This window comes from Fukomys damarensis, unplaced genomic scaffold (assembly GCF_012274545.1).
Source record: "Fukomys damarensis isolate Sample0158 unplaced genomic scaffold, DMR_v1.0_HiC HiC_scaffold_17, whole genome shotgun sequence".
Classification (NCBI taxonomy): Eukaryota; Metazoa; Chordata; class Mammalia; order Rodentia; family Bathyergidae; genus Fukomys; species Fukomys damarensis.
The window spans coordinates 58,211,441-58,227,288 of NW_022900929.1; the positions used below are offsets into that span (position 1 = coordinate 58,211,441).

A 15,848-nucleotide genomic window follows, 5' to 3' on the forward strand; every position below is an offset into this window, starting at 1 on the left:
AAAAAAAAAAAAAAAAAAAAAAAGAAAGAAAGAAAGAAAATTCTATTCCAATTAAAATGACTACCTTACAGTTACTCTTTCCTTCATACAGTTTTCCTGGGTGACTGTACTGTTGAAAAATTTTTTTCTCATCATAAAAATATATTTTCACAGAAAAATATTCAATCTAGAAACTCAAAAGTAAAGCAGTACAAATACTCAATCTCACTAATCAAAGTCTTTTCCTTTTACATGTTTGGGTTATGGTTAATATTCTTACTTTATTTTTTATTTACAAATAGAAATGGATTTAAATTGGTTCTTTTTTATTTTATAACCTCTATTACTGTCAACTTCAAAAACCACAAATCTTTCCCAAAAACCAGCTACTTTCTATTCTTATCAATGGGTATATTTAGTAATAATTATGCATTAAAATAAATTTATTTTCTTTGAATGAAGCTTTAAAAAAATCAGCATTCAAAATAATGATGAAAAGTTAATATGGAATATCAACAAGGGAGGTTAAAGTTGTCTGGCAATCACTTTTTATTTATTTTCTATTTTGGTCCCTTGACAAATTGCATTACTTGCTGCTTTCTTCAATCCAATAAATACATTCCTAAATTTTCACTCTCATTTTCCAGCAGCTTACAGATAAAATGCCATCATTTTTATGGAGTGCTTGCTGCAACACAATTTTACAAATTTTGTAGAAAATGGATATACCTAGAGACCATGGTGTTCTCATGTGGAAAACCAGGCACATAAGCTTAAATATCACACAGTTTTCTCTTATATGAGAAACTCAAAATATAAATAAAGAGCAAATAAAAGATAACAGGAAATAGCAAAATAGATCTTTGGGGAGCAAGAGATGGAGTGGAGGAGGAAAGAGGATTAAAAAAATTAAGATTTTTATGTGCATGTATCAATGTTCATGAGAAACATGATCATCATGGATAAAGGAAAATATGATATATAATGGTATATTATCCATCCTTAAAAAAGCAATTCCTGCCATTTTCTATAATATGAATAAAACTGGAGGACATTATGCTAAGTAAATATGCCAGATATAGAAAGACAACAGGAAGTCAAACTTATAAAAGCAGAAAGATACACATTTCCAAACAATTCATAGGTCCACAAAAGTATAATCATGAAAATTAAAAAATACTCAGGAACCGGTTAACTGCAAAAATATACACAAAAATTTATAGGATTATAGCTAACTCAGCACCAAGAGGTACACTAATATCCTAAAACTGCATAGATGAGAAAAAAAAAATGAGGCTTAAAATTAATTAGCTTGGAGAAGAACCACAACACAACCAAGATAATTATAAAGAAGAAAATAAAAACCAAAAAGAAAAAAGGAAATATAAAGCAGAATCAAGGGGCCGGGGATTTAGCTCACTGGTTCCTCTGTCTATCTTGAAAGCATAAGGTCCCAAGTTTGATCCCGGGTACCAGAAGAAAAAAAGAACAAAAAAATAATCCACAAAGCCAAAATTTCATCCTCTGAAAAGATTCATAAAATTGACAAATTCCCTGGGAAGAATTATCTAAAGGAAACAATACCCAAACAATGGAAAAATAAACATGAATGGGAATAAGAAGGAAGAACATGAATGTAAATAGCTCAAAGAATGAGTATATAATAAACTTTATATCAATAAATTTGAAAATAAATGCCTAGAAAAAAATATATTAGGACTGATTCAAGAACTGGAAAATGTGAATTATATAAACTTTAAATAACAATGGACATAAAAATCTGGCTATTTTAACCCCAGATCTACCACTTACTTGCTGTGAGACTTGAATGATCACCCTCAGCTACAAAACTCTATGATGTTTACCTGCAAAATACTTTTGCTATAAACATTAAATGGTTAGTTTTCATAAAGCTTATTTTTCCACAAAATTTCTATGTGGTTGAGAATGTATTGTTTGGAATTTCTAACTATCTTTATTTATTTTTTATTTTTTTGGTACCAGGTATTGAACTTGGGTCCTTGTGCTTGTGAGGCAGGCAGCAGCACCACTGAGCTAAATCCCCAGCCCCATCTAACTATCTTTAGATGAATAGCTTTACTTTTTTTTTTTCTTTCTTTTCCCCCAAGTAATGTCTGTCTTAAGCAACTTATTTTCAGAATGCTAGAGAACAAAATGGAGGCTTTCAAAGAAGATAAAACAATGATAATATTAGTTCATAAATCACCTTTTACTGATCACAGAAAGATAAAATAATTTTAATACAATATTTTTATCAAACAATTAAAAAAAGTTTCAGTCTATTAAAGTAAGCAACTGAAAACGTTCTAGGGCTGGTAATGTAGTTCAATGGTAGAGTGCCTGCCTAACAGATTCAAGGCTCTGGGGTCAATCACCAGCACTACAAGGAAAAAAAAAATCTGGTAACAGAAAATGAGAGGAAAAAAAAATATTTAGGGGGTAGGGGTGCAATTCAGTGATACAATAATGTGTTCTCAGGATGAACAAGATCCTGGGTTCAATTCCCAGCACCAAGAAGATAAAAAGAAAAACAAACAAAAGAAATTATTAAGATAAATGTATCATAAATTAAAGTACAAAACTATTAAATGGAACATATTAAATCACACATTTAAAAAAATATGAATTTTAAAAAGACCTCTGTGAAGAGTAATTCTAGTTAAAAATATGTAATATTAAAGACAAACATCTGCATTATAATTTTAAAATATTGAGATACTTTACCTGACGAAATATCTCTGTGACAAAGTTTACATTACTTCTTTTAGAAGAAAACACTCTGCGAACTATTTCAATGTCTGTGAGATGCTCTTCATCAATACTACAGAGACTAGACGAGCTAGGTTCTCGTTCTGTGAGAGTGCTGGTATTGGAATGAGACTGCTCTGGTTCTGTGGTTCTGTCTCCTTTATCAGCATTATCATTTTTGTTTTCTTCTCTGGATACCAAACTAGCAGCTGCTCTCTAAAATAAAACCAAAACACAAAGAATATTACAATTGTGTAACTGGGTTATGTTGTCTTTAGGAAACACTGGTAGAATCCAAAACATTCAATAAGAAACTTAAGAGTACTGTATGAAAAATCCAGGCACAGAACCCCATTTAGAATCCATCCTAAATAATTAAGTGGTAATGTAAATATCTTAACATCTGAGTGATACAAAGAGACTCCAAAATGTATGGTAACTAATCACCTACCCTTTCATAATTAAATTTGGGTAATCAAAACAAATTATTAATTAAAGGTAGGTAAAAGAATAACAGAGGCAGCTCAGATCTTCAAGAGTACACAAATAATTTGTACGTAATATTGGGATATTTATCTTAATATTTAAAAATCTTTTGAACAAGACAACTATAAAAAGGATTAAAACTTATGACAGAAAAACGGTTAGAAAATCTGAGAAAATTATTCTTATAATGGAATTTTCACCAAAAATGAAGTTTAAACCTAAAATCTAGGAAACAAGGTAAAAGTCTTCAAGTGGTAGTAAATTCCATATTACTATTACATGGGAGGCATAGCACAATTCTGTCATGTAAATTACTTTCTATTAAGAATTCAGTTTTTTTTAAACCTGTTTTGTCATCCACAAAATAAGAGATTTTAAGTGAATTATCTTAAAAATGTCTTCACAATCAAAAGTTTGTCATTTTTCTAGGATCAGAAAAATAATTCTGCATCAGAGTCTTTTCACTAATAATTCTTTGTCGAGCTCTTGGAACAAAAGTTTTGGGGGAAACCTACCAGACTGTCACAGATTAAAAAAAGACAAAAGGAAATAAAAGTTAAAATTTTTGACTTTATACTTCTATTCTATTAAAAAAAAAAGATTTAGGAAGCTATATAAGAAATAGTTTGAAATTTTAAAGCTAAAAGAAAAATCTGACAAAAGAATAAAAATAGTAAAAATAATGTAATAGAGACAAATTGAGGAAAAGACAAAATGAGAGAAAAGAAAAAGCATGAGGAAAGAATTAAAATGTTGAATTTTTAAAATCTAGAATTTTTATTAGCTCGTTCATCTTTAGCTGTATAATTTTATATCATGAACTCAGTGTTTTTGTTGAAAAAGGGGGAAAGAGGTGGGAACAAGAATTTAAATTTCCACTGCATGATTACTTAAAAATTAGAAAGGATAATCATGGCCGGGCATGGTGGCACACCCCTGTAATCCCAGCACTCGGGAGGCTGAAGCAGGGGGATTGCTGTGAGTTCAAGACCAGCCTGGGCTACATAGTGAGTTCCACGTCAGTCTCAACTACACAGTGAGGCCCTGTCTCAAAAAAAACAAAAAAACAAAAAAGGAAGAAAGGATAATCATGGTCCTACCATTTGACTGTTCTTTCAACTTGTAAGAATGTATTTCTTCTTTGTTGTTTTTTTGGCACCAGGGATCAAACTCAGGTCCTTGCACTTACAAGGCAAGCGACGGAACCACTGAGCTAAAAATCCCCGGCCCAGTAAGAATTTATTTCTATAATTTGTAATATTTTTAGTACTATATGGAAGTCCTCTCTTATTCCAGGTTTTGCTTTTACATTTTAAGTTACCTAGTTCATTGTGTTCTGTAAATTAAATGAAAACTTCCAGAAATAAATTAATAGAATTTAAATATAATGTATCACAGCACATTGTTTTGTCTGATTTTGTTATTGCTATGATTAATTTCTTACTGTGCCTAATCTATAATGTACAAATAGATGGTACATATAGTAGATATAGACTACAGAACTGTAGTTTCAGGAATTTACTAGGACTCTGAATATGTTCTCTGTGGATAAGCGAGGACTACTGTACAACTGAAAATACAGAAGTAAGTTAGAAACTAAGATGTCTTTATGACTGAAATTATCCTCTATACCCTCCAATTTTTATTTATTAAGAAAATTGACACTTCTACAATAACAGTTGAAATTTGAATTTATAAAGTACATTTATACAAATAGCACTTTTAAAAAATATTCTATACACCTAAGGCAATTGAAATCAATACAATAAACTGCAAAAGCCATTTCTAACTGTAACAACCTTATTTCATGTTTGTATTACCTGAATATTCTTTGGCAAGACTTCACCTTCCATCCCAGGAATATGAGGTCCTGTATGTGGTTTTGGCTCCAGCCAGAAAGAAACCAGCCAACGAATTACTATTACACGAGATTTAATGAAAGGCTCTTTTGTACAATATATTGCTTCATTGGTTTCAGCATCCTTCTTTATCATGACATAATGTGGCTTTGGTCTTATCTGCGGGATATCTACATAAAATGAAAAGAAAACAAAAAGCAAACTGAAAGGAGAATATACTTAGATGAACTTCCACTTTTAAACTTTTGAGAGAGCACCGTGCTGCTACTTTGGTTTTAAAAATAGCTTTAGTGAAAAAAAATTTTTTTTTGGTACCGGAGGTTGAACTTGGGACCTTGGACTTGCGAGACAGGCAGTGGCACCACTGAGCTAAATCCCCCACCTGCTTTGGTGAAAATTAACATTTTAAAATTTGGTAGATGTTAGCATGGAATCTAGAAGAGTGAACCATACTGACCAAGTTAATATATGGAAACATGGCTTTTTACAAAGTATTATCAAAAGGTTTGACAACTTAAAATGCAAAATAACCAGTTTTTTCTTCTCATATGGCAATTTCCTTTAACCTACATGTTAAAGAATTGGGTTAGAGGGCTGGGGATTTAGCTCAGCGGTTTGGTGGCCTGCCTTACAAGCGCAGGACCTGAGTTCAATCCCCAGTACCAAAAAAAAACCCAAAAAATCACACACACACACACAAACAAAAACAAAAACAAAAAACAAACAAAAAAACAAAACAAAACAAAAAGAATTGGGTTAGAGAGCCTGAGTTCCAACTGGTCATTTAAAATCCTCAGAACCACCTGTGATAAGTGGCCACTAACCAACCGAGCAATTCCTGTGCTCCACTTATCTATAATTAGCTAGATCAAGGGGCCACATGGCCTTCCACTCCTAAAAATTTAAAAGCTATCCTTATTTCCATTAAAAATTCCCCTAGCCTTAAAAAAAAAAAAAAAATCTGTCAGAGAACAAAGAAACCTCCAGAATTATTTAAAATTAATGAGGACTTATTTTACTTCATCTAAAACTGTAACACATATTGCAAAATTGTAAAGTACAAGGTTTTGTCTTGAACTTTGCATTAGGAACAGCTTTCTACAAAAGATATTACTGCCAAGCATGGTCGTGCACACCTGTAATCACAGTACTTCAGAAGCTGAGGCAGAAGAATCTCCACAAGTTACAGGCCAGCCTGAACTACATAGTGAGATCCTGTCTCAACAAAACAAAACAAAACAAATATCAGACATTACTACATACAGATTATCAATGTCTTTGGAATATGGCAAAAGTCTGTTTCTTAACCATGATTTAGTTACAGCACTAGCTATAAGGATCCGACAAATAACTTGGCAAAGGCACTAGATGCTGGATAAAATATAGTATTCAAGATATTAGGACAATGGAATTATTCATACTTGACTGAACCCTTGAGGTAATTTTAAGAGGAAAATTTATATGGATCTTTTTGTTTGTTTGTTTGGCCTTGAATTCACAGTGATCCTCTTGCCTCAGTCTCCGTTGTGCTGGGATTACAGAGATGTGCCACCGTGCCCAGCTCTTTAGAAGAAAATTTATAATATAGTCTAAGGATCATATCAAACATTAGAATTTGGTTTAATTTACAAACACAAACACTGTTGATGTTTTTGTTTTGTTTTTGTACCTTGAATTAACCTCAAACTTTTTGAATTAGCCTCAGGCCTCTGAGTACTGAGATTATAGGTGTGTACCACACTTGACTTGGTAGGCTAATTTTACTTTTTCTTTGGTGGGGGTGGTTGAGACAGGGTCTCACTATACAAGTCAGGCTGACCTTGAACTCATGGTGATCCTCCTGCCCCAGCCTCCCAAGTGCTGGGATTACAGGCGTGCACCACGATGCCCAGCTAGTGTGCTATTTTCTAATGGATGAAATATAGAGAGTAAAGTAATCTCTTCCTTTTCAATGAAAATTTTCTGTTATCTGGATATAGTATCCATACAAACCAATATAAATAGTAAGTGTGGTCAATTTTTTTGTAAGAAAAAAATGCCAACTTTGTCCTGAGAAGTAATTTCTTATGTATGATATTTTAGAAAATTCCAACACTACCTACCAAGTGCAGGATGATATAAACTGTTCTCCTTGCAGATGTTTGGAAAAATATAAGGTAAATAATATTTCTTAAAATGTGAAAACAAAAATGAAAATCCCCTTTCTTGGTTTTCTTTGTTCTTCCATTCTAAACTTTTAACCTAAAAATAAACAATATAATTAGAATAATCTGAGGCAGAATCTCTTAAATATAATTATTAGCAATTACAAACAACATTGTAAGATTACAATATACTGAATAATTATATTGTGAAGATCAAAATTTATAGCAAAAGATAAAATCTTTAAAATTAGTCTAAAATCATACAAATACATTATGTATATTTCAAAAATCTGAGAAATAAAATGTGCTCTGAAAAATTGTGGGAAATGTCTCATAATTTGGCTCGACTAGTATTCTTTCACCTCTGAGCTTTTCTAAATAATTTAAAGGCATACAAAACACGCAAATGTGGTCAGGGGTGTGTGTGTGTGTGTGTGTGTGTGTGTGTGTGTGTGTGTTTAAGCAGTGGCACTAGTCAAGTATATATAATCAGAACCCAAGAAAGGAAGCAGGGTATCTATGGAAGAAATATAGCAGGGATAGTAGCACAGTAGAGACTTAAGAGACTGAGAGAGGTAAGGAGAATGTTCATGAAGTAGGGTGGGGACAGAGGAGAGAGAGTAGCATAATACACTGGTGTGGAACTCCAACAGTGTGAGGAAGGTATTTAAGCAGGGGGCTGGTAAAGGTCCAGAGTGACAGTTACAAGAATGTATACAGAACAGGGCAATGGAGGTAATGGGAAATCTGATTACCTATAAGAAGAATTCATTAAATATATGGAGACAAGTGTAAGTTTCTCATTGACAAAGAAAAAGATTATAAATACAGAAATTATAAATACAGAGTGAACCCAGTATTGAATTGAAATCTGAGGTATTGGTATGAATTCATGGTGAGAAAAAGAAAAGGGAGTGGAACAGGGAGAAATGGAGGAAAGGAAAGGAGATTAAAAACAAAAACAGGGAGAGAGGAGAGAATGGGGTGGGGACAGAGAAAGGAGGAAGAGGAGGGAGAAAAAGAGGGAGGGAAAGAGGAAAAGTGAGAGAAGGAGGGTTAGGGAGAGGGAGAAATATATGTATACTGTATGCGTTCTCTTAACTCTAGCTCCTGAGCAGATACAGGAAAGACAACAGCAATGACAACTCTGAATGCCTGGATCTTGAATCCCAAATACAATTACCCACCAAAATGAATGATGGCTCCTTACAGAAACAGATAATTTCAGAGTGGGGGCAATGAAGGTACAAGATGATACTGAAATATCTTGCTGTGCCATGAAGTAAGAAAGGGTAAAACACACAGAAATCAGTTTAAGAGATTCTCACTGGCCAAATCTAGAACAGTATGGGCATCAAGATAAATAACAACAATAAATACTAACACAGGGATAAATGGGAATCACAAACCTATGTTAGGCAAATGCTCTACCATTGAGCTACACCCTCAGCTTCATAAACCTATGTTGAGATAAATAATTACATGAATAACAGAGAAGAAAGCTTTTGCTAGCAGTATTTCACCAACTATTGAATGTACAAGATGGGATTAAAATTTTAACAGTGGCCCAAAACAACTCAAATGCCCATCAATTGAAAATCAAAATGTGGTTTATTCACAAATAGAATTATCATTCAGTAATAAAAAGAAATGAAGATTTGATACCTGATGCAACATGGATAAACTTTGAAAACTTAAAGAATCCAGTAAAAAAAAAAAGGCTAAATTTTATATGATTCCATTTATATAAAATGTCTACAATGGAACACAGACAGAAAGCAGATCAGTTTTTGCCTAGGTTAAGGGACTTGGAGAATAAAAGGATTACTACTAATGGGTATGTGCTTTCTTATTAGGACTAAAATGTTCTAAAAGCATTTGTAGTGATGGTTGCCTAATCCTGTCAATATACTTTAAAAACACACTGCAACAGCTGCAGGAATAGTTCACAGTAGAGCACTTGCTTAACATGGGCAAGGCCCTAGGCTCATTTACCCAGTACTGTAAACCAAAAAAGCAAAAAAACATTGAAGTGTACTTTTTGAGTGAGTGAAATGCATGGCATGTGTATTATATCTTTGGGGAGGGGGCGGTTACCGGGGATTGGACTCACAACCTTGCACTTATTAGGTAGGTGCAGAGCCACTGAGCGAAATCCCCAGCTGGTGTTTTATATCTTAATAAAGCTCAACTATCACCGTAATAATTTAGTCCAATGAATGGGTACTAAACCACACTGGTGAAATTGGGAAGAGGAAGTGGGTATTTACCCAGTTATAAAATCCTTCCCTATAAAATACTGTTTATAAAGAAAAAATAATAATACCACTAAAAATTCTTGGCAAACACTACCTTCATCAAGGAACCATGATCAACACAAACTGGTGCATGTATCAAAATTAGCTCAAAATAAAACAGAAACATTAACTATAAAGCTTTTTTTAAAAAAGTTTTTTGTGATGCTGCATTAAATAAAAATTTGTTGTTTTGTTTTGTTGAGACAAGGTCTCACTGTGTAGCTCAGGCTGACCTCAAACTCACCAAGTTGCCCAACCTGTTCTTGAACTCTTAATCCTCCTGCCTCAGTCTCCTGGATGCTGAGATTATAGCTGTGCACCACCCATCTGGCTTAGACAAAGATTTATAGAAAACACCACCAAATGTTGGATTCAAAAAAGAAAAAACTCTTATCTACTGGACTTCGTCAAAATAAACATTTCTTCCAAAGAACAAACTCAGGATTCAAAATCATCTATAAAAATGAAAAGACAAGCCATTGGGAGAAAATATTTGCAAAATATACAACTAAGGATGTCTATCTAGAGTATATAAAAAATGTCACAGTTTAAGACAAATAATCCAATTTAAAAATTGGCAAAAGTGAAGTCACTTCAAGACGACAAACACATAAAAAGATAATACATCATTAGCAGTTAGGGAAATGAAATTAAAAACAACAATGAGATAGATACCACTATACAATCACTAGAATTATAGGCTGATGATATAACTACTATTGGTGAGGATGTGAATCAACTGTAAGTCTCACATATTGCTGGTGGAATGTAAAAAAGGTACAACAGTTTGGCAATTTGTTCATAAGTAAACATACAACTACTGTATGATATAGCTATTCCACTCCTTGGTATTTACCTAAGGGAGAAGAAAGCATACATCCAATAAAGACTTCTTTACCAATATTCACTGAAATTTTACTATGAAAACAACTCAAGTAGCCATCAGTAGGTACTGGATTACTAATCATGACATATTCAGACAATGAAATGCTAGTCAATAATAAAAAGGAGTAGCTAGGTATGAACTCAGCATGCTGGAAGGCTGAAGGTAGCTAATTCAAGCCCAGCCTGGGTAACTCAGTGACTTAGTGAAATTCTGTCTCAAATTAAAACAAAACAAAACAAAAAATGCTGAATAGAATAATTTTTTAAAAAAGGAACAGAAAAAGGGTGAAGATGTAACTCAGTGCAAAGGCCCTTGGTTCAATCCTCAGTACCACAAAATTGGTATATTCAACATATATCAATATGTCAATATATCAATGCAATATGGATCATTTAAAAAATTACACCAAGAGAAGCCAGATCATAAAAGAATACATACTATATATGAAAATATGGATCATGCAAACCAATCTGTAGTAACAAAAATTAGACCAATGGTTGCCTATGGATGGAAGGGGGACAGTGCAAAGGGATGCAGATTATAAACAACCCAAGGAAACTTTTGGGGGTGACAGATAGGTTCTTTATTTGATTATGCTAATGATTTCATGTAATACGTGTAATAAAATCTGTCAAATTGTAAACTTCAAATGTGAAAGTTATGTTAATTATCTCATAATAAACCAGTAAGGGAATTTTAAAAATCCATATGAAGTACAAGGTGTTTTTAAGAAATACAAGTAGTAAAAACTAAAGACTACTGGAACACTTACTTTGTGCTGTGCACTATTTCATTCTAAGCACTTTACACTACCTAACCTCAAATACCAAAATGAAACAGGTACTATTTTTAGCCCTACTTTACAAACAAGAAAACAGAAGTACACCACAGAGTAGTGAAGTAATTTGCCAAAGGTCACATTGTCAATTAAGATGTGGAATCAAGATTCAAACCCTGGTAACCTGACTCAGGATCCAAATTAACTTTATAATATTATTTCTGAGGTATAGGGAATTTGTATGTCTGAAGCTATAAGAAATATGTATGTGCTAAAAGTGTTTGCATCAATCAGGAGTTGTATATTTCATACCGTCAACTGAATAGGATAGGATACCTTACTAAGTACATGCACCTAGAAATCCAAAGACACACTAGGTTTAAGTGTAAATTACATTTGTCCCCAATCTCTATGCTGCAGTCTACCTCCTTAACTGCTACATCTTAACAAGTTGATCCCTAAATCAGTTATTGGGTTTTCATTTATATTATCACAGCTGCTGATTACAAATGAAAAGATTAGAAATTAAGCCCAATTGGCTACATAAAAAAATTAAATATACAGAATCTACATCATACAAATTTCTTTAGCTAAGAGTTTTTTATAACCTCTCCACTGAGTTTGATCTCAAGAAATGGTTATTAATGTGTATTTTCAAAATTCTAAATTTCACTTCTCCTCTAAGAAAATAAGCAAATATCTACTATGACAGAAAAATGGTAAGAGAAGGAAGGAGTTATCCACATAATATAGCAAGGGGGGTGATATCAAAGGTAACACACCTGAATTACTATGTATTTTAAAAGTGCTTCAAGAAAGTAGCTTGTGAGATCTTCTTGTCCTTTATCTCCTGATTGTGGGGGGACAAGAGGAGTGATTTCCTCTATAGTGACTTGAGCTACCCAAAGATAAAAGAATGGTACAATTACAAAATTAATAATAAGATCATATGACCAAATAAAATTTAACTCCAAGACATGTATATAATGAAAACTGCTTGAAAACTTTCTAATGATTGAATCTTAAATCTGAGGTCAAGGTTGTGTTTGATCCCCAGCACCTCAACAAAACCAAAACTCTGATGTTGTCCTGATAGTCTATCACAACCAACATAAATACACTTTAATAACCAACTGTTTGTGAACTTTTGACTGACAGAATGTGACACAGAGGAGGAGTGGATACACAATGATTAAGAAGGCACTGACATCTCATTTGAGAAAGAACTAGGAAAATCACTAGGAGTTCCATTACATACATCTACAATATGAGAAACAGCAGCAACAATGTGCTTATTCATCAAAGTAATATTCTGATTACATGTAAAAGAAACTTTTATATTTTTTTCAAAAAATTCATTGTAACAAGAGCAAATTCAAGAAAATCAACCCACGACTCAGGGAATTCTCTTAAATATTCAGGTCTCTGATGCTGTTTCTCGGTAAATATCAGCCAAATAAGCATGCTGACAACAACCACCAATACCCACTACACACACACACACACACACACACACACACACACACACAAACAGGGGAAAGAAAGAAAACTAAGGTTAAAATAGTAACATTACAAAATCTTAGGGTAAAAAAGGACAAAGGTTCTTTGAATGAAAATAAAAATTAAGTAACATTTCTGAAATTTAAAATAAAAATTTAAAAATGATTTATTTTAAAATTCAATTTATATATAACATTTTTGCAGACATCAATTGTCCAAAGTGAAATGTACTTGTACTTCAATGTACATACAGACCAACTTCATGATACAAGGTCATACATAAGAAACAGAAAGATAAATGTGAAATGGTCTGTGTTAACAGTATGTTTCAGACACTTAAACATCTGAGGCCTTGTCAACTGGAGATAAGGTCCCCTCCAGGCTAGCTTCCTAGAAAGTCTTATGGCGCCTTTTCACATGCAAACCAACCAATTCACAGCCCACACCCCACCACTTCCTCCACACTCATACTCAAGGCCACAATTTCTCTAGTCTGAACATCCCAAGGCGAGGTACCAAGCAACTAGAGATAATGTTTATGTCCCAGAAAGCAATGAAAACATTCAACTGACTTGCTCTGGTTTTTTTTTTTTTTTTTTTTTTTTTTTTTTTTTTTTTTTTGAGACAGGGTCTCACTATATAGTTGAGAGTGACCTGGAACTCACTATGTAGCCCAGGCTGGTCTGGAACTCACAGCGATCCTCCTGCCTCAGCCTCCCGAGTGCTGGGATTACAGGTGTGCGCCACCATGCCTGGCCTCAACTGACTTGCTTATTCTGGCTTGTCTATTTTCCCCCAGAGAAACTATTAAAGGCTCTTGCCTATATATATTCGTGTTCCCTCTGCCTTCTGACTAACCCTGGCAATTTCTCATTCATGCCCTATCCCCCCACTCTCCACCCTTGCATGAGACTCCTTCTTGGAAATTGTAATAAACTATATGTTCAATAGCTTTCTTCATACCCTGGCCTCACCGTATCTAAATAATAATAAAACCCATATTTTAACAATTGTCTTATTTTACTTATTTAATAAATGTACCAGCATTTAAATTACATTAAGAAACTGTATTAAAACTTTAAAATAACTGATGAATAACATCTTACTTTCTTGAAGGTTGAGAGGAGGATTAATAAGATTATCTAAAGTTTGAGGTCCGAGTTCAGATTGTGGTGCTGAAAACCCAGGGATTAAGCATGAAAACATCCAGAGTTGTTCTTTACTACAGTTATTTTGAAGAGCTTGCAACCATAACAAGAAAAGACGAACACCTTCCCGCCTAATCTAAAATAAAATGAAGAACAGAGTATATTTTAATGGAAATAGATTTTCCTCTTTAGAACACGGCTCTCTAGATGATTACAGAATGACATTTTACAAAAGAAACAGAAAGGGAAGAAGAGGGAGATATACATTATACCCAAGACATCTACTGAACTCATTATTTTAAAATCTAAATAATTTGTTGAACAACTATAAACAATTTTTCACAGAGGAAAGATTTCTGGTGATAAGTCAATGCAGTGGCAAAATACAATAGTTTTCAATGCCTTGGTTACGCTAATAGGCATTTTCAAACATAATATTAAGTATAGTTATATTTTAGGTGAATTCATTTCAATTATGTGATGACAATTCAATAATCTTCAAGAAAAAGCTGTGGTAGGAAAAGTGGGACAACTGCATGCACGCTTTACTGAGTTTCCTAAAAGTCAGAAACAATAAATACATTATACCTTTAAGGAGTTTCCTGTGTGGAGTAGTTTCTTTAAAATCAATCCTGAAAAGGAAACATGGTTTTAAATATTTATATACAGTACAGTATTCTTATCTATTTCTAAATGTCAGAGTTCTCGGTCAGACTTGAAAATATTTTTTAACAAGTCCTTGGCAACCTCCAAATTGTTCTTGGTGATCTTGATATCCTGCTGGCCAAACTTGAGACCAGAAGGCATATGAAAATAAAAATCACCTTTCCAACACACTATTACAAATAAACATCATTTATTTTATTGATGAAATGTAGGCCCCAAACTGCATTCAAAACAATAATCTATCACATATCACTTAGTTCACTAATATAAAATCCACCACAGAAATTTTTCATTCAATCAAATGAATGCATGTAGTATTTCCTAACAAATATTCCCAATGTATTGCTTCAAAAAGTGTTTTCTCTCTTTAAATTATGAAATATTTCAAGTCTACATAAAAATGATGAAATTAACAATAACAAACATCCAGAGGTCCACAATTCAATTTGGAAGGTAGCTATGCTTAACCACTATACCACCAATGCCTCTGACCACAATTCAATTTAAACCGATCTAAATACTTTATAATTTTAAAATTCCATTTATTTACATTCTCTTTAATATATTATCTAGCCATCACTTCTTGGCCTTTTGGCTAAGATCAAGTGCAATATATTATCTAACCATAGAGGTATGACTGAATCCTGTATCACTTTATTTTTCCCCAGAAGAAACCAGTACACAGATTTTGGTATTAATCATTCCCCAAATTTTTTATATTATTACTTATTTATAAATCCACCAAGTATTTAAAACTGGTTTAAAACTTTATTTAAATGGTATGCAAAACAAGTCCTTTAAAGAAGGTGTAAAAAAGATAGGTATCAAATTAATATTGCATGCTTACATATTTATTAGAAATAGAAGAGCAAATTAAACCCAAAGCTAGCAGCATTTTTATAAACTATAAGATTATAAATCAATAAAATATAAAGCTGAAAAAGTATAGAGAAAAATAGGTGATACTAAAAGGTGCTCAAAAGATCAATAAATACAACAAATGCTTAGTTAGATTGGCCAATAAAATAATAAAGACAAAAATCACCCAAATCAGGAATAAAAGAGCACACCACTAGTAACTCTTTAGGAATTAAGAGGCTTACTGTTAGGAAATAACCTGAACAACTTTATACCAGCAAATTAGACAATTTAGATGAAATGGACAATCTTCGAAAGGTAAACATTATCAAAATTGACTACTAAAGAAATGTAAGGGCCAGGAATTTAGCTCAGTGGTGCCACTGTCTGCCTGGCAAGCGCAAGGTCCCGAGTTTGATCTTCAGTACCAAAAAAAAAAAAAAAAAAAAAAAAAAAAAAAAAAAAAAAAAAAATTTTT

The 15,848-nt window shown here is 33.0% G+C and overlaps 1 protein-coding gene across 5 annotated transcripts in view; it reads right to left on the reverse strand.

The window, feature by feature from the left end:
* Ralgapa1 (Ral GTPase activating protein catalytic subunit alpha 1) overlaps positions 1-13,978 on the reverse strand; it is a 170,704-nt gene extending 156,726 nt beyond the window's left edge. For 4 of the 5 annotated variants that reach the window (XM_019208868.2, XM_033765133.1, XM_019208869.2 and 1 more), the window contains exons 1-5: positions 13,805-13,978; positions 11,981-12,096; positions 7,196-7,334; positions 5,055-5,263; positions 2,725-2,964 (exon numbers count right to left, since the gene is read on the reverse strand). In XM_019208868.2, the coding sequence (XP_019064413.1) occupies positions 2,725-2,964; positions 5,055-5,263; positions 7,196-7,334; positions 11,981-12,096; positions 13,805-13,904 (804 nt within the window). In that variant the 5' untranslated portion in view covers positions 13,905-13,978. The remainder of the gene's footprint in view (positions 1-2,724; positions 2,965-5,054; positions 5,264-7,195; positions 7,335-11,980; positions 12,097-13,804) is intronic. The other variant, XM_019208871.2, reaches the window with a different exon arrangement.
* Positions 13,979-15,848: the final 1,870 nt, after the last annotated feature.